This window comes from Felis catus, chromosome D2 (genome assembly GCF_018350175.1).
Source record: "Felis catus isolate Fca126 chromosome D2, F.catus_Fca126_mat1.0, whole genome shotgun sequence".
Taxonomy (NCBI): Eukaryota; Metazoa; Chordata; class Mammalia; order Carnivora; family Felidae; genus Felis; species Felis catus.
The window spans coordinates 78,770,593-78,793,119 of record NC_058378.1 but is presented as its reverse complement, the minus strand read 5'-3'; the positions used below and the strand labels follow the sequence as shown (position 1 = coordinate 78,793,119).

Below are 22,527 nucleotides of genomic sequence, written 5' to 3'. Positions count from 1 at the left end.
TCCGATTCTGTGTCTCCCTCTCTCTCTGCCCCTCCCCCGTTCATGCTCTGTCTCTCTCTGTCCCAAAAATAAATAAATGTTGAAAAAAAAAATGATCTGCTGAAAACATCATGAAATGCATCTTTTACGCAGCTCAATTATAGGAACAAATCGTATTGCTTTCTTTTGTTAAAATAATGTCTTCAATCATATGACCTACAGAATTATACCCTTATTTTCCACCCACTTCCATTTAGAACTAGAACTTTCAGATCTTTCTATCTATTTATTTAATGTTTATTTTTGAGAGAGAGAGAGAGAGAGAGAGAGAGAGAGAGAGAGAGAGAGAGAGAGGGAGAGCACGAGCTGGGGAGGAACAGAGAGAGAGGGAGACAGAGGATCTGAAGCAGGCTCTGCACTGTCAATGCAGAGCCCGATACGGGGTTCGAACTCATGACCTGAGCTGAAGTTGGACGCTTAACTAAGCCACCCAGGCGCCCCAGATTTTTCTTTTTTAAAAGTAACTTTCTTTTTTAGGGGCACCTGGGTGGCTCATTCAGTTAAGCTTCCAACTCCTGGTCAGTCATAGTCTCACGGTTCTTGAGATAAGAGTCCTGCATTGGGCTCTGTGCTGACAGCGAGAAGCCAGCTTGGGATTCTCTCTCTCCCTCTCTCTGCCCCTCCCCTGCCCTCTCTCTCTCTCTCTCTCTCTCTCTTTTTCCTTCAAAATAAACATTTTTTTAAAACTTTTTTTTTTTTAGATTTTTCTAAATACATTTTCAGTTCCTACCTAGGCTAGTAACTTAGAATTGAATCGATCAATAGAATTGCCAACTATAACAAATGTTTCTCTGATCCAAAAAATAAAGATTTAACAGGAATATAAAGCAGTCATGTCTGTACGTAATACTTCACATGCATTTCTCCAAATGCTGACAGAGTGAAACGTCTGTCTGCCCTGAAGCTGAAGTGATTTACACGTGTACAACAGTTTTGGAGAAAACACAGATGCCCTTCTTCCCAAATTTGAAAAATGATTTCCCGGTGCCTAATTTATGCAGACTGGAAAGATAAAACACAAAAGATCAATCCCAAGAATCATGACTAAGGCCTTGAACAGAATACTTCAATGCCATGGAGGTTTACTTCCACAAAAAGGCACGATAGTTTAGACTTTTATGCCAGCGACAAGGGGGAGAGGCCCGTCCCTGTGGACGTCAGTATTCTGTGTCAATGCACTTTGCGATGGTGTTGAGCTGGATATTTGAAGCTCCTTCGTATATTGTGCCTTAAATAAAAAGGGGGCAAAAAAAAAAATTAGGAGTGCACCCATAACTACGTGTCTACATTAAGACATAGCTTCTACACATTACCTCTGTATATTTGCTATAAAACTGTCACTAGTGATATCATTCAATATCCCCTGAATATGGTACTATATGACAAAGTCATTTTGCCTAAGAGATGAAAATATTCCATTTGGAAATTGGATTCTGATTCCAGAATCAGTAGTAAACGGTTGAAGTTCCTTGTTCCTAATTTATCAACGCATGAGCCTGGATTGTCACTCTGAAACAGGCAGCTTTCAAAGCTCCTTGTTTTGGTCTTCCCGCCTGGTAGTGGAGCGTCAGACGGCTCAGGCTTGATGGGGTGCTAGGCTTCTGAAATCAGAACTTAGCTTCAAAGAACGGCATTAAACGAATCAAACGTAGTAACATTTTTGGTAAGAGAAAAATGACAAGTCAGTTAGTTTGGTTGCAGTTTTGCGAAAAGGCTCTGTTGAGGCGTTTATAAAGGCAACTTGATGTCTTAAAAAATATAAGTCCATCCTTCTTCTTGAAGGAAGAGGTGGGGGAGAAAAGCCCAGCCCCAGAAAAGAAGAGAGCCAATAAACACAATAGTGAAGAGATTACAATTGCCTTTGCCAGTACGGTAATATAAAACCAAACATATACAGCAGGCCACACAGCTACAGAGGCAAATAAAAGAAAACAAAATAAACCGTAAAAAAATCTACCTACCAACTTTTGCATCTCGGAAGTATTTTTCCACAGGGAAATCTTTGGTGTAGCCGACTCCTCCCATCCACTCGATACACTTACTGGTTGTGAGGCCTGCAATCTGCCAAAACCAAGCAGCAAATAATATGCTGAAACCGCGTAACTCATGCACCATAAACACTCCTGCGGAATATTTTAGTAACGTGGAGCCACTGCTGTCCGCCGATCGGAGTTACTTTGTAAGATCGCATTGTCTCTTCAGCCCCATTCTCTACGCCATTTTTGGCAACTCGTATTTATTCACAAAATTCCTATTTTCTTAAGAACATTAGGGTATTGTTCAGACACCTATGCACACCGACAGGTATCGTTACTTGGCAAATATATACACAAAGGGCCTTCTTTGCATCACGCACTCCGCCAGCCACTGGGTAAACGATGGTTGGGGGCTCTTTTGGTTCCCACATCAAACCAACAATTACAGAAAGTGATCAACTCTACGAGGCAAGGAGAACTGGCTAGGGAAGCTGATGTGATGTAGAAGGAGAACAGTGTGAAGAAATTACAGCTTCGCTGAGGCCCAAAGGACGAGTGAGGGGACATGTCAAGTTGAGGAACGTGTGGGAGGGTTTCAAGGGGCGAACGGGTTTATCGACCTCAACGACCTGAGGGGAAGTGGGCTGGGGTCAGGGCAAGCTTCGAAGAGAATGGAGAGGCAGGCGGGCCTCCTGAGGGCAAGCATGTTTAATACTGTAATGGCCCCCCAATCTGTCTGCATGCTAATCCCCACAAACTAATGTTTGTTACCTTACATGACCACTGGGACCCACAGATGTGGTTAAGTTAAGGGCTTTGAGAGGGAGATGGTTCCGGACTGCCTGGGTGGGCCCAATGGCATCACAAGGGTCTTCATAAGGGAAAGACAGAGGCAGGACGGCTCGAGCCAGATTTGAACACGCTACCGCTGGCTTTGAAGATGGAGGATGGGGCCACAGGTCACGGAACGTGAGCAGCCTCTAGAAGCGGGAAGAGTGAGGAAATGGATTCTCCCCAGAGCTTCCGAAAGGCGGTTTTGCTGACACTTTGATTTTATCCCAGTGACACTCATTTTAGACTTGTGACCTCCAGAGCCATGACATAATAAAACTGCAGTGTTTTAGGCCACTACATTTTTGGTCATTTGTTAAAAGCGGCAATAGGAAATGAATACAAGCACTGCTCCATTTGCCGTGAGAAGCCACGAAGGTTAAGCTGGAATGGCATGGCCTCGTGAACACTAAGAAAAGGGAAGAGGGGACTGGAGGAAGCAACAAGAACCAATGGAGCAGTCGGAAGATGAGTGGAGGCGTCTGGTGAAGAAATCACCCGGCTTGTTCAATATGGAGCAGCAGAAAGGGAGGGAAATATACAAATGCAAGAAATACCTGGGGCAGAATCCTCAGCACCTGGATGATGGGCTCAAGGTGGAGACGATGGGGAAGGGGGTGGTGAGATGACGCTCAGGCATCTGACTGGTGCGATGGGTTGGGCAGGTGAAGTGGAAATTGGATCTATTAGTCTGGAACCCAGAAGGGAGGCTGAGGCAGGAGATTAAATTTGGGGGCTGAGACGTTAAGTGGCTACCGGAAGCTATGGAATGAATAAGGCATACTGCCGAGGATGGGCCCTAGCAGCCAGTGACCGGGCAAAGTTCTCCAGCCAGTGTCCAATGGGTTAAACAGAGAAGGCAGAAGTATCAACAGAAAGCATTAAATTAAAGCAGAAACAATCTCTTCTTGTGTTTTTATTTCACATGAGCTCCCATGGCATTCACCTGGCCCCAACTGGAAGCCACGGGTGTGATGCCATCGTTCAGACTGAGGCTCACCCAGGGATCTATGGTGGGTGTTCTACCTGAACTGGGCCACTCGGTTTCCACAGAAGAGCCTGTAAAGACGTCAAGACCTCGTAGAATTGAGCACTTTCCTACGCAAGGTTTGCAAATGTGCTTTTCTGTTGCAGGAACTGGAAAGTCTACGTTATTTTACTTGAAAAACAAACCAATTATCAACACTCCTAAGTGGAAAGGTTAATACTTTTAAGTAACGGGGAGGGGAAGGTGAATTACGTTTTGTTTGTCTTACCTCTGATGCATAGTATTTGGCCATGGATGCTTCTTTTATGAATGACTTTCCACCTTCTAAAAGCCTAGCAGTGTTGTATATTAGCAATCTTGCAGCCTCCAGCTGGGTGGCCACCTGAGCCACTTGGTGTTGGAGCCCCTGTAATATTTAGGCCCAAGTTAGAGAATTAGGACTCCTGAAAACACCGCTTATATCCTCAAAGTCTTGCCTGGACATGGAGTGCTGACACACTGAAAATATGCACCCCCCGCAAAGGAATTTACATTTCGTAGAAATACTTTAAAATCTCCAATCTAAAAAATAATAATTAAAATATGCAATCTAAAGTGAAATACATTACTTCTCAGACAACTTTCAAAATTCAGGTAATTATAAATGTCAAGACTTAAGAAATCATCACAAAATGAGGCTTAAAAATTTGACTGTTAGGGTGCCTGGGTGGCTCAGTCGGTTGAGCGTCCGACGTTGGCTCAGGTCATGATCTCGCAGTTCGTGGGTTCGAACCCCGCATCAGGTTCTGTGCTGACAGCTCACAGCCTGGAGCCTGCTCCAGATTCTGTGTCTCCCTCTCTCTCTGCCTCTCCCCCACTCATGCTCTGTCTCATTCTCTCAAAAATAAATCAGTGCTAAAAAAATTAAAAACAAAACAAAATCTGACTGTTACATTTAATAATTTAAGCCCACTGCATGATCAAAATTAAGCTTAAACTAAATCCCAGCAAAGCAAAAGTGTGAACATATTTTTCATCTGCTTGAATTCATAAAATTTTGATTCTGCATATAGCCTCGGTGCATTAAAAAGATGCTGTTAGGGGGAACCTGGGTGGCTCAGTGGGTTGAGCATCCTACTTCGGCTCAGGTCATGATCTTGTGGTTTGTGAGTTTGAGCCCCGAGTGGGGCTCGCTGCTATTAGCCTGTCAGTGCAGAGCCCACTTCAGATCCTCTGTCGCCCTCTCTCTGCCCTCTCCTGCTTGCGCTCTCCCAACAATACATAAATTTTTTTTAGTAAATCAGTAAATCAGTAAATAAATACATAAATAAATAGATGCTATTAGTTGCAAAGCAGTGAAAGAACAGTTGAAGCTCCAATTTTCTCTAAGTATCTTTATTAAAGTACCTCTATGGCAATATTCATGAGCAGGTACCAAGTTTCTTTAGGGTTATAGACAACAGAAGACTAATTAAAAAAACAAAACAAAACAAAACACCCTGAAGAAATCACTACCACTTCAAATTTCAGAGGATGGAAGGGCACACACTCAATGTTAGTCAAGAAAAGGAGTGAGTCAGTGAGTGAGAATATGAGTATTAGCAGTTTATAGTTGTAAACTATATCCTGGAAATATGGACATGGGTATGTCTGTCATGAACAGAAATTTCTCATGCCCAATATCTCTGTCTGCCCAGATATGCACTAAGCACCTACTATATGCCAGGCACTGTGCTGAGCACTAAAGATGTCACACTGAACATGGCAGTCAGAGTTCCTTGTGCTTATTACTTATATAGCCCAGCAAGGAGAACAGTTAAAAACAGTTCGAAAATACCCAATAGATTCTCCTTCTCTTTCTGTAATATTTGGTATGCACAAAAAAATCTGTTACATGTGTGTAGCTTATAAGGCATCATAATAAATTGAACACTCACTAAACTATGTGTACAGCAAATATCATCCTCCTTCTAATTTATCTTTTTACTTTATGGCATCTTTTGAGGAAAAGAAATTTGGTAGCCAAATTCACCATTATTATTATCTTTTACAATTAGTCTTTTGGGGCCTTGTTTACAAAATAATTTCCCTACCATGAGATCATAAAGATATTCTCTATTTTCTCCTAAAACTTAAAAAAAACTTTTTTTTAACGTTTATTTATTTTTGAGAGAGAGAGAGACAGTGCAAGCAGGGGAGGAGCAGAGAGAGAGGGAGATACAGATTCCGAAGCAGGCTCCAAGCTCTGAGCTGTCAGCACAGAGCCTGACATGGGGCTTGAACCCACAAACTGTGAGATCATGACCTGAACCAAAGTCGGAAACTTAACCGACTGAGCCACACAGGTGCCCCTAAAATTTTATTTTTTATGTTGTATCTTTAGTATATCAGAAATCTATTTTCCATGTATGGTGTGAGGTAGGGATCCAGTCTCATTTTTTTTCCACAAGGGAAGAATAGCCCCACTCAGTGATCTGCAATACCACTACTATCCTACATCAGGTTTCCATACGTGCCTAAGTCTATTTCTGACCTTTCTTTTTTGTTCCATCAGTCAATTTGTCTATTTCTATGCCAATATCACTACTGTAGAAATAGTTTATGGCCTGTTATGTGGAATGCAGATTCTAATTATTTTTGAAAAGCACATTCGGTTCGATTAAACCAACAGTTGCCATCTAGGTTGTCCACTCCAATGACCACATCAGGTGCCAGGAGGAGCATAATGCTGATGCCGGCAATGTCTCTTGCCCTACAAGAACTAACGATTGCTGAATACCGGTTCCCTGACTACACTGTGAACACAGGGCCTGACATGGAGAACATATTCAATGAATCTATCCTGAACACACAACTGAGAGAAGTGAGGATGAAGAGGCCTCATCTTTACCCAAGGAGCTTGTAGTCTGGACAAGACAAAGATGTGAATGATCACATGCAAAGCAAAACACAAACCATTCTAATGAGATTAAAGCAGTTAGAGAAAACTCTACCTCTAACCAAAGCATCAGATATACGTGGATAGATGTATAAAAATATATCATAAAATAATTATATATAATAAATAATGTTGTTTTTCAAGATCAAATTTCCAAAAGTGTTTTCCAAAAGTGTTTCTAAGTGTTTTCTAATGCCACAAGAGGCATCTCTGGAAGTGCCACGATTATACCAATTAGTACACCTGACCCCGTATCCCTCCCTTACCAACTCCACAGACACAAAAATAGTTTCTGGCGTACCGAGATCTCCCTCAAATTGTCTTCGTATTCTGTCCCTTTCCTTGCCATCTGTGTGGTAGCTGGTCTGAGAGAGTTCGCTAGTACAATAACATGCAAGTCAGACCAGAAGCCAAGACAGAATCTGACACATTACTAGCTGATATGTCCTTGGGAACTCAATCTCCAGATGCTTCAGCTTCCCACGTATAAGACGCCACGACAGCACAGGCTGTGGGGGGCCCTGGCCAGGACTGACATGCTCACTCAGACTTTCCAGGCCAGAACTGACTGTGCCTCGTATTTCCATGCACGTGCAATCTGTGTGTGCCCACGTAACGACAAATAATTACTACAGCACCTGAAGACAACACATCACAACAGAACTGGTAACGGAATAAGAAATTGTCCTTGGGGCCTGCTTACAAGAAGGTTTTGTGAACATGTAAAGCAATTTTTCGGGATTTTTAGGTCAAGTGCTTAAGCGAACTTGGTAAGCTGTCCCTCCAGGCTTTCCCGAACCCGGCAAGGCCTCAACATGGATCGGAAGATGCCACCGTCACCAACGGTCCCCTTATCTGGGGAGCTCCGAGAAGCTACATCATTAGAGCAGGCCCCTATTTCCCAATACGCTTGGCTGAGAACATCTCGTTTGTACCCAATGCAGCACACTGTACCTTCTACAAGAAAGAAGGGTCAAAGTGTCGTCTTTTGAGGATTACCGCATGGCTCTGACCTGCGCAGGGGATTCCTAACAAGTGTTACCGTTGACTGAGCGCTCGTTAGACTCAGGCAATGTGCTGAATACTCTACACATCTAGCGGATGCGAAGTCACCCTGAAGTCACCCTAGTATCATCTTTAGAGAGGAGTCATGCCACAGGCAGGCCTCAAGGACTGTTGTTCTGCCCTTGGAGAAGGTCAAGGCACTCACAGGTATGCTCCCTGAGACCTATTCCTTCCTCCTCTCCACCTCTCCCATTAAAGTCCCCCGAGGGGACGCCCTCCACAGCTTTATGACACAGCTCTTCGTTAATAGGAAGCCACGACAGTATAGCTGGCTAGAAAGAGACTGACAATTACGTACCTGAAAATCGAATATCCTTTTGCCAAATTGTATCCTTTCCTTCATATATGGGATAGTGTGGTCAAAGCAGCCTTGAGCCAATCCCAGCATCTGTTTAAAAAAAAAAAAAAAAAAAAAAAAAGAGCAGCATTTCTTATTTTGTTGTAAGTTTAACACTTTTAATTATTTAGGGTATAAATCCCTTTTACAGGCAAACTGAATAGCTGGGGTAGGGGAAGGACTGGCGAGGTGTGTGTTAATACCTTCACCCACCGCATTTGTAGAAGTTAATTTCCAGTAACTGGGAGAAGATGCGAGAGATTTCACATACACATGAGTCTACTGAATTCTTGCAGGGTAAATCCTACGGCTTGGCTGTGCTTGTACAACCAGGTTACTTCTAAGGAAGCTTCTCCTCTAAGCTCTGATTCTCCATAAAGCAAGCCACAGAAATTTGGCTCGGAACTGGCCTCAAAGACTAGAGCAGCTCCCTCTGGTCCTTCTGGAAGGCAAGCATGGAAGGTCACTTCCTAACCTTCTGTCTTCCTGTCCGTTCTGCATACGATCAGGATTAATAAGGGCTTCAGGGGAAAGGGCACTAGAACATAAAAGAGCAGTGTTTTCCAACCCTGGAGGCATATCAAGATCATTTGTGGGGACTTGATTAAAAAAGAAAAAAGCGACATGAGGGTCTAACAACTGAATCTAAATCTTGAGAATGGAGGGGGTGAGTGGCTTAGGCATCAGCGTTTAAAAAAATTTTTTTTTAATGTTTATTTATTTTTGAGAGAGAGAGAGAGAGAGAGAGAGAGAGAGCGCGCACGAGTGGGGGAAGGGCAGAGAAGAGAGACACCCACAGAATCTGAAGCAGGCTCCAGGCTGTCAGCACAGAGCCCGATGCGGGGCTTGAACTCACGAACTGTGAGATCATGAACTGAGCCGAAGTCAGCCGTTTAACCGACTGAGCCACGCAGGTGCCCCGGCATCAGCGTTTTAAAACCTTAATGGTTCACTGCAGGGCTAAAGCGAGAGCACCTGGTGAAAACATGGATTTAGGCACTTGAACAAATAGGACGTGGTGACAATCTTAGCTGAACTGTCCCATTGCTAACTAAGCTCTGTATCGAACTATTCAAGCTTAGAAGTGGTTTCCAAATTTCAACATCAGGTAGCCACTTACGCCACCATCTACTTATGCCAAACTATGTGGGTTTTAGAAAAAGGAAACAGGGGTGCCTGGGTGGCTCAGTTGGTCTAAGTGTCCGACTTCAGCTTTAGGTCATGATCTCACGGTTTATGGGTTCAAGCCCCATGTCAGGTTCTGTGCCGACAGCTCAGAGCCTGGAGCTTCCTCTGGATTCTGTGTCTCTCTCTCTCTCTGCCCCTCCTTGCTCGCACTCTATCTCTCTCTCTCAAAAATAAACATTTAAAAAAAAAATAGAAAAAGGAAACAAATATCAATAACAAAAGCTTTGTGGGAAATGCCCATAGACTTATTAATATTTCATTAGTGTTCACATTTTCCTTTAGCCTTTTATTTTGAATTTTCTGGAGAACAGAATATTGTGCTAAAAATTAAAGGATCTCCCCCCACCCCCGCCAAAGAAACACCCCCAAATTTTAGTGAGGCAGCGACCCAATGCATTTTTGGCTGAGTCAAGATGATGTCATCAAACGTTTTTTTTTTTTTTTTTTTATTTAAATTTGATTTAGCCAACTGTCACCAAACTCTTAGGACTAAAATTCACAGCATGTTAATAATATCCTACATTGACGTGAAAATTAAAATCACTGGCTGTCAATCACAATAGGCTTTTCATCTCTGTACAATGTTTTCACTATCATTACTGAAAAACTAAATAGTCCTCGGCTGCAGTTTTGAGGACTGATGCCTTCAGGTCTCTGTCAGATGTGACTCTCGCTCTAAAAGGCATTCACAATGCTAACCAAGAAATAATAACTACCTGACCTTAACTTTTAATTAGGTTATAAGGTAACTCAGAGTAATTAGACTAAAGCCCAGGCTGTGTATTTTAATGCCAGAACATCTATATTATTTATATGTCTGAGAACAAGGAGATTCAGACTATGGTTTTTAACACCATATCTGATGAAGCTGAATCAAAGAAAAACATTAAGAACAACAGATATGCCAATTCTCTCATTATCTAGCTTTGTGGGAAACACGGGTTAAGTTTTGATCTAAGAATATTTTGTCAGCAAATTAACAGCAACACAAAAACCCCTAGGGTAATAGCATGACATTTACTATTCCAATAGCTAATACATGTAACATCTTCAAAACCTAAAAGCTGTCAGTTTGTAAATTTTGGATATTCACTGACTAAATGAATTCTACAAATTCTGTAAATATATTCTACAAAATGATATATTTTTTAAAAGGTTTTATTTTTAAGTAATCTCTACACCCAGCATGGGGCTCAAACTCACGACCCCGAGATCAAGAGTCACATGCTCTACCAACTGAGCCAGCCACGTGTCCCCCAAACGACATTTATAATAAAACCCAAGACTTTATTCATGTTGCTAATCAAGAAAATAACTGAGGGGTGCCTGGGTGGCTCAGTCGGTTAAGCGTCCAACTTCAGCTCAGGTCGTGATCTCGCGGTCCGTGAGTTCGGGTCCCGCGTCGGGCTCTGTGCTGACAGCTCAGAGCCTGGAGCCTGCTTCTGATTCTGTGTCTCCCTCTCTCTGACCCTCCCCCGTTCATGCTTCGTCTCTCTCTGTCTCAAAAATAAATAAAGGTTAAAAAAAATAATAAAAAGAAAATAAAAAAAAAGAAAATAACTGGTATCACTTCACAGAAAAATGTAATATGCATTACAAAGGGCAAATTTGATAAAAAAAATGGAACAGTTCTCATCTGATATATCCTATTTTATTGTGGTTATTTTATTTCAAGCACTACACACAAAAAATTGCCAGATTTTCACATGCACAACACTAGGCAACAAATTTTTCATTATTTATAGATTAGAGGGGCACCTGGGTGGCTTGGTCGGTTGAACGTCTGACTTTAGCTCAGGTCATGTCTCACGGTTTGAGGGTTCAAGCCCCACATCAGGCTCTGGGCTGACAGCTCAGAGCCTGGAGCCTGCTTCAGATTCTGTGTGTCCCTCTCTCTCTGCCCCTCCCCCACTCACACTCTGTCTACTTCTCTCAAAAATAAACATTAAAAAAAAGATATTATAGATTACAGATGTTTACTACACAGACTGTTATGTATTCTTAATTTAAAAAATTTCTTCTAGCATGAACCTCAAAAATTGAAAAGATTTTTTAAAAAATGCACATTTAATTTACAATGTATTTGAGAAGTGATTGATGCAGGTATCAGATAATACCTAACATTCACAAAGCAGAAAAAGTGTCACCACTAAGCCATTGTTTGGCTCTCAGGGCATTACATAATTGACCAAAAGTGGGATTTTCAAGCTGGTGGTCAGATGCCATTCTCCCACCTCACGGAAGGGAAGGGCGCCATCTTGTGTTCACACGCTTCCAAATATTCATCAGTTTTACTGCATTTTTTTCTTTCTACGTTTTAATTGACCCACACTGTGCAAGAGTCAAACGAAATGGCCACAATGTGACTAACCTGTGCAGCAATTCCTATTCTGCCTTCATTAAGACTCCCTATGGCATACTTATAGCCGTGTCCAATTTGTCCCAGGATGTTGGTTTCTGGAACCTGAAGGGAAAAATGTAGTTATTTCTCCATTTAATTTTACAGAGTTCATTTTGATTATATAGTTTTACATGCACAATACTCCAAATTTGCGTCATAGGACTCCAGCCCAGGACTTAGCAAATTCCAAGGAAATTGTCAGCTACACCCGTCTCTCCCTCTGCACCGCTTCCCACACACGGGCTCTGGGAGACACAGGACTCAGGTCTGTGCTGTTTGCTACTGCGTCCTCTAGCGTCTAGCCTAGGCGTGTGTGAAACAAATGAATGGGTCTAGAGAAAGGGTGCTCTCATACGATTCCTCAATCCCAAATGAGATTTGGGATTTTTATCTGTATGCTATGGGATGAGATACACCATTTCAGAGATCACAGAAAATAGGCAAGTGGTTTCCTAAATCAAGGGTGTGAAACCTTTCTTCTGCCAAGACTATTCTTCCCGTAAAAATCAACTGAGGTTGTGTGCACACAGATGCATGTGTATACCAGGGAGGGCAAAAAGGAGAGAAGAAATAAAGTGTTTATTCATCATTTAAAAAAAAATCTAAACTAGGAACAATAAAACAAGACACTTAGCTTTATAACCCTGGGGGAGGAAGTGCGCAGAACAGAGGAAGAAAGGGCAAGTGGGAAAGAAGCCAGTCCGGGGGAATTAGTGAGGCAGAAACATCTATCTGTACACAGTCACCCCTTGGGCACACACAACACATGCTCACTCATGAACAGAAAAATCGAGTTGCAATAGGAGTGGTAAAAAACCCGTCACGACCTGTTCCACCTGAGTCAAGTTCTAACTAAGCATTCTGGCCATCTTCTCTTCCTCGGTTGGAACAGATTCCACTCAACGGTGGGGCGACGCCAGGTCGGTTCCCAGGCTCGCTGAGTAACATCCCCACCTTGTGGCCTTTAGTATATCCAACACCACACACCTGTCTCGGAATGCAAGTTTATCAAGTACAAATGGCTCACAAGCATATAAATTAAAAAGTATAAATGGGTGGGTGGGGGGACACCTGGGGGCTCAGGCGGCTACGTATCCGACCTCAGCTCAGGTCATGATCTCACAGTTCGTGAGTATAAGCAGCGAGGAGCCTGCTCTGGATTCTCTCTCTCCCTCTCTGCCCCTCTTCTGTGTGCACGCGTCCTCTCTCCTCTCTCTCTCTCAAAAATAAGTAAACAGCAACAACAAAAATTTGTTTAAGGATAAATGGGATTAATCTTCAGCACTGGCTCTGAGGCCAGCTGCCGGGGAGAAGCTTCCATCCTTTGCCTAAACTCTTGTGAAAAGTACACTTAGGGGGCGCCCCAAGTGGCTCAGTTGGTTAAGCGTCCGACTCCTGTTTTGGCTCAGGTCATTATCTCATGGTTCACGGGTTCCAGCCCCACGTCAGGCTCTGCACTGCCAGTGTGGAGCCTGCTGGGGATTCTCTCTCTCCCTCTCTCTCTGCCCCTCCCCCACTCGCTTGCATGCACACTCTCTCCCTCAAAATAAATAAGCTTAAAAAAAATAAAAATACTTATTTAAAAAATCAGTACATTTAGTCACAGTCTCACCTAAGAACATCATCCCAGTTTTACAAAATACTCTCCTATGCACACTCAACATTGTGACACTTTTCTTGCACACCGATAATTCCGTGCAAAGCTTATTATTTCACACCAGTCTTTCACTGGAAATTCTAAGACACCCACCTTGACGTTTTCAAACGTTAATGGGCAGGTGGAAGAAGCTCTCAACCCCATTTTGTTTTCTGCTTTCCCTACGTGAAGGCCTTCAGTGTCGCGATCTACTAAGAAGCAGGTAATTCCTTTATACCCCTAAAAAAGATTTAAAATGCAAATAAAAAATGTTACTGCCACACTCGAACTGGGAAGATCCCTTGTTTCCAGCAGTTGAAAGTTACCAGAAAATTAAAACTGAACTTTAGCATTAAATAGTAATGGGCTCAGGGGCAGCTGGGTGGCTCAGCTGGTTATGCATCTGACTCTTGGTTTTGGCTCAGGTCATGATCTCATGGTTCGTGGGATCGAGCCCTGCGTTGGCCTGACTGCACAAAGCCTACTTGGGATTGTCTCTTTCCCTCTCTCTCTCTGCCCTTCCTCCACTTGTGTTCTTTCTCTCTCTCTCTTTCTGGCTCTCTCTCTCAAAATAAATTATCATTAAAATTTTTTTTTAAAATATTAATGGACTCAGAATTACAACATGTGCATTAGGACACAAGAAGTTCTGGAAAGCACTAGATTCAGAGTTAAGAATGCTACAGGTTTTTTGACTTTTTCAAAAGCCATTATGGCTAGTAAAATTAAGATATGCTAAGGTATTGTGTGATCACGAGAATTTCCATGTTTTAAATTTAATTTTATTAAATACTTTAAAGTTTCAAAATTTAATTCGATTGTTAGGTCAGAGAAAGGACAAAAGATAAAATGTGTTGACTTTTTTGCCCTGTATCTATTTTCTAACTACACAAAATATTCTTAAAAACAAATGTACTAAGTCAGTACTTACATTCATCATTAAATAGAAACTCTGGAATCCTGCAGAATGGAAGATTAGCTTCCTATATAACATACTAGGTGGCAATTAATAAATAGTCCTCCATGTAAGTAATAATCACATCAACTGTATTTATTCAGGAAGATCAGTAAATAAGAGGATGAAAAGAAATCAACTGTCCTAACATTTTAGTCCTGAGGAGAAGGAAGGATTTCAGACAAAGTTGTAAAAAGGAAATGCACGCAGGCAAGAGATAGAAAGAGAAAAGGTGGGGCGGGGGAGGGAAGCAATTTTGCTTCCAAACTTACAAGGTCAGAATTTATGTTTGCCATCACCAGGAAGAGCCCCGCATACTCAGCATTGGTGATCCACATCTTTGACCCATTGATGACATAATAATTTCCCTTTTTATCAGCTCTGGTCTTCAAAGCAAATGCATCGCTACCTGCTCCAGCCTCTGAAAGGCAGAAACTTCCTATCTACATATGCAAGCAAAAAAAATTCCAAGTTAATAACCGTATACGTATTCAGTATAACAAATACGGTAAAGCAAACATTTGTCAACGAAAGCTTTAGCCACTTTTAAAAGCCTGTACTTATCAAAACAATAATGGTATCTTCACGTTATTATTTTCTAAAATACACCTTACTGGGGTGCCTAGGTGGCTCAGTCAGTCAAGTGTTGGGACTCCAGCTCAGGTCATGATCTCATGGCTCCGGGTTTGAGCCCTGGGTCGGGCTCTATGCTGACAGCTCAGAGCCTGGAGCCTGCTTCCGATTCTGTGTCTCCCTCTCTCTGCCCCTCCCCCACTCATGCTCTGTCCTTCTCTCTCTCAGAAGTAAATGAACACTAAAAAAATTTTTTTTAAACATAAAATATACCCTACTATTTGTCGAAGACAGATTTAAAGACTTAAGCATGTATATTCAATGTTAAATTGAATGAAATTGGTTCTAATAACTTCAGTTTTCTAGACATCTCACCATAAATTAAACTACCAACAAAGGTATTACGAAAATATAATTGGAGCCAAAAAAAATTTTTTTTTTCTGTGCTGATTATTCTCTGAATTGCTGAGCAGAAATGAGAGGTAGAATAGATTTTTCTAATAGCATTGATTTATGGACCACTGCTTGACTGACGAATGGTGCTGCGCTGTGGTCTTGGATAGGAGTCAACATTGCAGCTGAAGATGTCCTAAGTTTGGAAGAGATCAGATTCATTTCAACAACTATCAACTCACTTTCTCTGTCGCAAGCTCGGTCAAATAGGTAGCCTTTTGTTCTTCTGTTCCATGTTTTCTAATCAGATTGTTAATGACGGTGTTCTGGAGGTCACACACCAAAGCCACAGATGCATCAACTTTGGCTAATTCCTCTATCGCTAGGATAGAGGAAAAAAAGGAAGCTCCTGTTCCTCCATATTTTGTTTCAATTTCAATACCCATCAACTAAAGGAAGAACAAAGAAACAGATTAAGAAAGTTAGTTTCTATATGGGAAAGTTTCTTGCAAGAACAAGTTCAAAACCAAAGTTTAACTATATAAGTTCCTAATTTTAAAATCGCATATTTCATTTTACTTTGGTATGGCTACTTCACTACGTTGTAAGTTACAAAAACTATAAAACTATATGTAACTATATAAATTTGAAAAGGATGTAGTTATACACTAGAACTATCATTTGCTTCCTTATGGAATCTAAAACACAAAAATTGGTGAAATGCTCTGAAGGATAATGGAATGGAATAATGAGAAAGTCTCGCACACTAACGGAGGAAGGCAGTGGGTCACAATCTCTTGTGGTCAGCCGCCTCCACCTTGACTCATTCAGCCAAGATAATGACCGAATGACCATTCCTCCTGGGGGCACTGTGGCAAGTCCGGACGGTTAGTGGACATGTGGTGGTCTCTTCCTGAACCACAACAGACAAGGCAGAGGAGCCTGGTGAACATGACCAGATTCTGGCCAAGGCTTTCCAGTGACCATCTGACTGTTCGGCAGCTACTCCTAAGTCTGGAACATGAAATGTCCCCAGTCCCCTACTTCTAAGTATTCTCATTTCAGAAAGAGAATGTGTGTGGGGCGCCTGGGTGGCGCAGTCGGTTAAGCGTCCGACTTCAGCCAGGTCACGATCTCGCAGTCCGTGAGTTCGAGCCCCGCGTCAGGCTCTGGGCTGATGGTTCGGAGCCTGGAGCCTGTTTCCGATTCTGTGTCTCCCTCTCTCTCTGCCCCTCCCCTGTTCATGCTCTGTCTCTCTCTGTCCCAAAAATAAATAAAAAAACATTGAAAAAAAAAAAAAAAAAGAAAGAGAATGTGTGTATGTGTAAATCAAGACCCAGAGCTGTTCACAGGTAAAAGGATAATACTGCTCCTTTCCATTCTGCGCAGACACTTCTGGAATGCTGCAGCATGGTGCAGTCTGGGTTCCGGCTGCTGTGTTTAAGCTGATGGGAAGCTTAGCGGATGGGCAGGTAGAAGCACAAAGCGGGGAGACTGAGACGGTGAGAACTCAAATGATGTTCTACCAGGGAAAACTGAAGGATTCGGGCGTGCCTGAAGTCTGAGGAAGGCGTGATAACTCATCTGATTGTAATACCTTAGAGCTGTCAGAGACACTGCTTCTCCAAAAAAGGCACCGGTTTTCCCTACTGTAAAGTATTTCCCTACAAGTACTGGAAATACCGTACTTGTCAGCTATTACGGCAGGGGACCACAGCACCGGGACGAGAGGAGGCTGAGAATAGCCGGTGCAGGATGTGTGCAGCCAAGCAGAGCCTCCAGGTGGCGCTCCACCTAAGGAAGAGCAGGCCGTGGGGCCGCAGCGAACCCAGCCAGCGAGAGCTCTCTGGTGGGGAGAGTGGAGTCCAAACTGTGGAGCAAACACTAAATAAGACTCCTCAGAGCAGCCTAGAGGTTCTGCAGACAGTGGAGACGAAGCCTGCCCAAAAAGCTGGATTCACGGATGCTATCTGACCCACTGGGATTCCAGAGAAGATTCCATTTTCCCAGACGTTTCATTGCTTTAAAGAAAGGTGGAAAAATCACTACTATGTATGATATTAAAAAGCTGGTCTCTTTTTTTTTTTTTCCCAACGTTTATTTATTTTTGGGACAGAGAGAGACAGAGCATGAACGGGGGAGGGGCAGAGAGAGAGGGAGACACAGAATCGGAAGCAGGCTCCGGGCTCTGAGCCATCAGCCCAGAGCCCGACGCGGGGCTCGAACTCCCGGACCGCGAGATCGTGACCTGGCTGAAGTCGGACGCTTAACCGACTGCGCCACCCAGGCGCCCCTAAAAAGCTGGTCTCTTTAAAACCGGGAAGAAGCAAAACTATTTAGGTTCGGCGAGAAAGGCTATTTTTCAAACAGGATCAACACACCAGATTTAGCCAATGGCTCTGAATAGGAGCTACTAGTTCTGGGATATCCCTAGTATTCAAAATGAAAAATGAATTATTGCTTCACGCCTACGGAGAGGGAGAGATGACGAGTGCAGTGATTCTGAAAATGTTCTCCTTGGAACCCCCATGCTGATAAACCCACAGCCTAAACAATTCTACCTTTTTTTTTTTTTCTTCAAGTTTATTCATTTTTGAGAGAGAGACAGAGATGGAGTGTGAGTGGGGGAGGGGCAGAGAGCGAGAGGGAGACACAGATCCCGAAGGCTCTGAGCTGTCAGCACAGAGCCTGACACAGGGCTTGAACTCACAAACTACGAGATCATGACCTGAGCTGAAGTCAGAAGCTCAGCTGACTGAGCCACCCAGGCGCCCCAAAACAATTCTACTTTTATCTGCTCTGTATCCTGGGCTTCCATCAAAGGACTACGTGACTTGAAATCTGGAAATCGGTTTCCCTGGTTAATGTGGAATTCAGATATCACCTGAACTTCTAAGTTTACCATGTACAGACAGAGGGACTCAGGTAGAATATACACTTGACTATGAAGTTTCACTAACTAAAGTTGGCTTCTTAATCTTGGGCATTACCGAGCTGGATGATTCTTTGTCATGCAGCTGTCCTGTACACAGTACGATGTTTAGCAGCATCCCTGGCCTCTATCCCACCAGTTGTCAGTGGCACCCCTAGCAACGGTTGCACAGGTTGCCCCTGTGGCAACCAAAAACGTCTCCAGACACTGCCAAATATCTCTTGAGGGACAAAATGGCCTCTAGTTGAGTACCACAGGTCCAAAGAAATCACTCTCACTTGCTTCTAAGCCCTTTACTTAAGAAGTACAGGATTTCCAATTTCAAATGTTAAATCAATTAAAAGAAAATCTTTAACTAGGACCTCAATCTAAAAGAGAACATACAGGGGCGCCTAGATGGCTCAGTCGGTTAAGCATCCGACTCTGGATTTCGGCTCAGGTCACGATTGTGTCACGGTCATGAGATCGGGCCCCGCGTCGGGCTCTCTGTGTGCTGACAGTGTGCGGCCTGCTTGGGATTCTCTCTCTCCCTCTCTCTCCTCTCCTTCTCCAATCATGCTCTCTAATAAATAAACATTTAAAAATAAATGGATGAATGAATGAGAACACAGATAATCCTGACTAGGAAATGAAGACTTCGTTATGCCATCATTAAAGTCTCTAAATTTAAAAGCATGCTTACATTTGAATGCCGGAAAGTACAGTATTTTTAAAGTTTGAAATGGGAAGAATTACAAAGTATATACCCCTTGCTGAAATAATCCTTGTATTACTGATTCCTCCATTTTTGAATTTTCATCCATCGTTGAAACCAGAGGAGCAATCTGTTCCTGGGCAAATTTTTTAACTGTAAGGGAAAAAAAACAATACTGATAACGTCTTTATTCTATTTAATATAGCAGGTTTTACTGTTTTCAAAAAAAATGTTTTAAATTCATGGGGAAAAAATTGCATTCACAAACTGAGATGCACACATCCCCCAGGCACATCACGGAATTTCCAACCAGGGACCCAACTGGTGACCAGAGGGGTCCGGAGGTGAAAGCGAGCCGTCTACTCACCTGTGTTCTTAATCATCATCTCCTCCTCTGTAAACATCTGCAGAGGGGCGCAGGATGGCCCATGATCCGTTACACCGAGCAGAGCTGCTGACTGGGAAGATTTCAGGACACGGGGAGGAGTTTTCCAAGAAGACAGGCAAGTTGGGACATGTCTTCTTAGCTGTAGGATCGGTCCCCCCGTGGAACAGGGAACACAGACAAGGTAAAGAAAAGTAGCTGAACATCAGTTTGTTCGGGAGTGACTTTATAACCCACTCTCCTCTCTTGCGTCACCAGAGAAGGGGAACGTGAGCTGGCGCATTTTAAAATTCACAGTCTTGGGACCCAAAACCCAAGTTGGTTTAACGTGTGTGTCCTTAACCAGCGATGAGCTCTTCTAACTAAAGCAATTTCCCGGATGATTACCTTTTACCTTCAAGAAAACAGAACTTTGTAGGTGGAACTCATTCTTAAAATGTTGCATTCCACGGACTTCATTAAAGGGGAAACCTGAAAACAAAAGCACTACTGGGTGGCCAGTGCAAAGAGCATTCTCGAGTGGGGTGGGTTGCACAGGGCAACTGAGCAGGGGTGGGGGAGGAGAGTCCCCTGCCCTGCTGGCTGCAGAAGCCAGCCTCTTGATTCCTGAGGCTACTTTTGTTTTGTCAGCTTCTCATTAGTAAGAGACAATGTGGCATAAGGGTTAAGAAAATGGGCTCTATAGTCTGCAAGGACTGGACTAGTTTCAAACCTAGCATCTGGTGTTTACCAGCTATGTGGTCTTGGACAAGTGATTTCAGCCTCAGTTAAAACCTCTGAGGCTGTTTCCTTCCTTGCAAAATGTAGATAATAGTCCCTTGAGTTTTGTGAGGATTCATGGGACAATCTGCATGAAGGGTTTAGCATCGCACCTGCCATATAGTAAGAGCTCAATAAACAGTGATGACTATTTCTACTCGGGCCCCTAAGAACACAGCAGTGGGGGTCCTACCAGAGGTAGTTGTGGCAGTAGTAACAGAGTTAACCCGCAAGACTGGCTTTTCTTGCCATTCGTGTATCTCCCTGCCGCAGTGGCCCAAATCCTTCAAACGTGCCAGTTCTGCTTAAACAATGGATTTGCTCCAATTTTGTACAAAAAAGAAGTCCTCTAATTTTAAATACTTGCCATCCCTTTCCAATTTTATTTTGTAGAATTCTATTGCAAGGGAAACAGATAAGGTATCAGTCTTTTCCTGAACGTAAAAACATGCTAAGTGAAAGAAGCCAGCCACAAAAGATCACAGATCGTATGATTCTATCTACATGAAATTTCCAGAAAAGGCAAATCCACAGAGACAGAAAGTAGAGCAGTGGCTGCCTAGGGCTGGGGAGTGAGAAGGAGCAGTGGTTACAAAGGGCACAATGATGGGCTCCTGGCTGGTTTACCTGGTAGAGCGCGTGACTCTTTATCTCAGGGTCATGAGTTCAAGCTGGGTGTAGAGTCTACTTAAAAAACAAAATAAGAAAGGGCACAATGATCTTCTGGGGGGTGATGGATTGTGGTGATGATTCTGTAACTGTAAATTTACTGATAGTCATTGCGTTGTACACTTTATTTTTCCTATTTTTTTTAAAGTTTATTATTTTTTAGTAATCTCTATACCCAACGTGGGGTTCGAACCCATGACCTCGAGATCCAGCATCAGATGCTCTTCCAACTGCGCCAGCCAGGCACCCCGTTGCTCTACACACTTTAAAGGAGTGAATGTTATGGTATGTAAGTTATACTTCAATTAAGCTGCTTTAAAAAAAGAATTAGTGTGTTCCTTTTACTCAATGAGATTTAAAAATGAACTTTCTGAGCACCTGCCAATTGCCTGAGAGTGTAGGGCATAAGGGAGAGCATGATAGCATGATATGGCTCATGGAACAGGCCAAAAAAAAACCCAAAAAACAAAAAAGTCAAGTTTTGCAGGATTAAAAAGAAGGGTAGTAAAAACGGGAGAGTGAGTGAGAGAAAAGGAGCAAGAATCACTGTGTTTGAAACCACTGTTAACCTTTCCCACATACGGGTCAATCTTTGCAATTATGTGCCCAAGTACAGATGTGCTCTGCTCTAGATTCAGGGGGGAAACACAGGTTGGCCAGATGGAAGAAAAATGTGGTTCAGTTTTGTAGTTCATTTGTTTTGTTTTCAGAATCAGGAGGCAGATAGTTTAGGGCGAAGTTGCGCGGAACGTTTTCTTCCTGTTAAAAGACACAGGTGGGAGAGGAAAACTTTGGGCTAGAAAGAAGGAAGGGGGATACATGAGGTGGTGTCTTCTTCCTGATGACACAGATGAAGAATCACGGGTAAGGAGAGGGGGGTTGAGAAAGGGAGGTGCACAGGGGCTTGAGGAGGGCAGCAGAGTGCTAAGTAGGAGCGGGAGAGAGCGTGATCGGTGACAGCAGGCACCAGGGACGGGCTGGGAGAAGGAATGGAATTATGGAGGTGGAAGGGTATGTTTTGCTCAGTGGTTGGGCGGGCGGCGGGGAGGGGGGGTGAGTCCTGTAATGGGACTGTCCAGAGATGCTGGAATGAATGAATGAGCTGACTAATCTCCTCCACCAAATGATCATGAAACTCGCCTGTTACATTTTAAAACCCCAACACATTGCCCACATCTCTTCTTTCTGGAAGAGATTATTTACTTCACCAGACCCCCTACAGAGTTCTTTGTGTCTCTGAGTCAATGTATCACCTTTGTACTGGAGTTGAACAGAAAGCCCACCACTGAGAAACTTAAGAAGCCAGCAGGTATGACAATAATACCTATTTTTTCCTGCTGACATAACCGTGACCCGCTTTAGTCTCAAAATTGCTACCGACAAAGTGTTCGACACATAGCAATTATTTTAGATTCACGAGACAACAGAGCCTAAGGTCCTTTACAAAGTAGGCATACAAACGCAGGAAGATGCGATAATAAAATATAGTGGCTGTGTGCTAAGGGATTGGAATCCCTTAGGAACCAAAGCATTGAACGTTATTACCTCTCCTTTTTGGCAGAAAAAAAAAGTTCCTTTTAATATGACACTCTTTAATAAAGGAGACATTTCCTTGCCTCGCCTTTAAACTGCACAGCCCAAGGTTTCGATGATGATTTTCGACTGTCCCCTGCCCTTCAGTGTTGACCTCAGCCTGTGCGGCTTTGGTGTCCACTCCATCAAAATGATTTTCCACAGTTATAACCCATTGTACCACATCATCACATTTTTTTGTACAGGGCAGCAATTG

The 22,527-nt window shown here is 43.0% G+C and overlaps 1 protein-coding gene across 3 annotated transcripts in view; it reads right to left on the bottom strand.

Annotated features, from left to right (window-relative positions):
- Positions 1-1,104: 1,104 nt before the first annotated feature.
- ACADSB (acyl-CoA dehydrogenase short/branched chain) overlaps positions 1,105-22,527 on the bottom strand; it is a 37,068-nt gene continuing 15,645 nt past the window's right edge. For all 3 annotated transcript variants that reach the window (XM_003994477.6, XM_019813952.2, XM_019813953.3), the window contains exons 2-11: positions 19,293-19,452; positions 18,978-19,078; positions 15,542-15,748; positions 14,606-14,776; positions 13,493-13,618; positions 11,713-11,805; positions 8,115-8,204; positions 4,103-4,240; positions 2,001-2,100; positions 1,105-1,267 (exon numbers count right to left, since the gene is read on the bottom strand). In XM_003994477.6, coding sequence (XP_003994526.1) covers positions 1,197-1,267; positions 2,001-2,100; positions 4,103-4,240; positions 8,115-8,204; positions 11,713-11,805; positions 13,493-13,618; positions 14,606-14,776; positions 15,542-15,748; positions 18,978-19,078; positions 19,293-19,452 — 1,257 coding nt within the window. In that variant the 3' untranslated portion in view covers positions 1,105-1,196. The remainder of the gene's footprint in view (positions 1,268-2,000; positions 2,101-4,102; positions 4,241-8,114; positions 8,205-11,712; positions 11,806-13,492; positions 13,619-14,605; positions 14,777-15,541; positions 15,749-18,977; positions 19,079-19,292; positions 19,453-22,527) is intronic.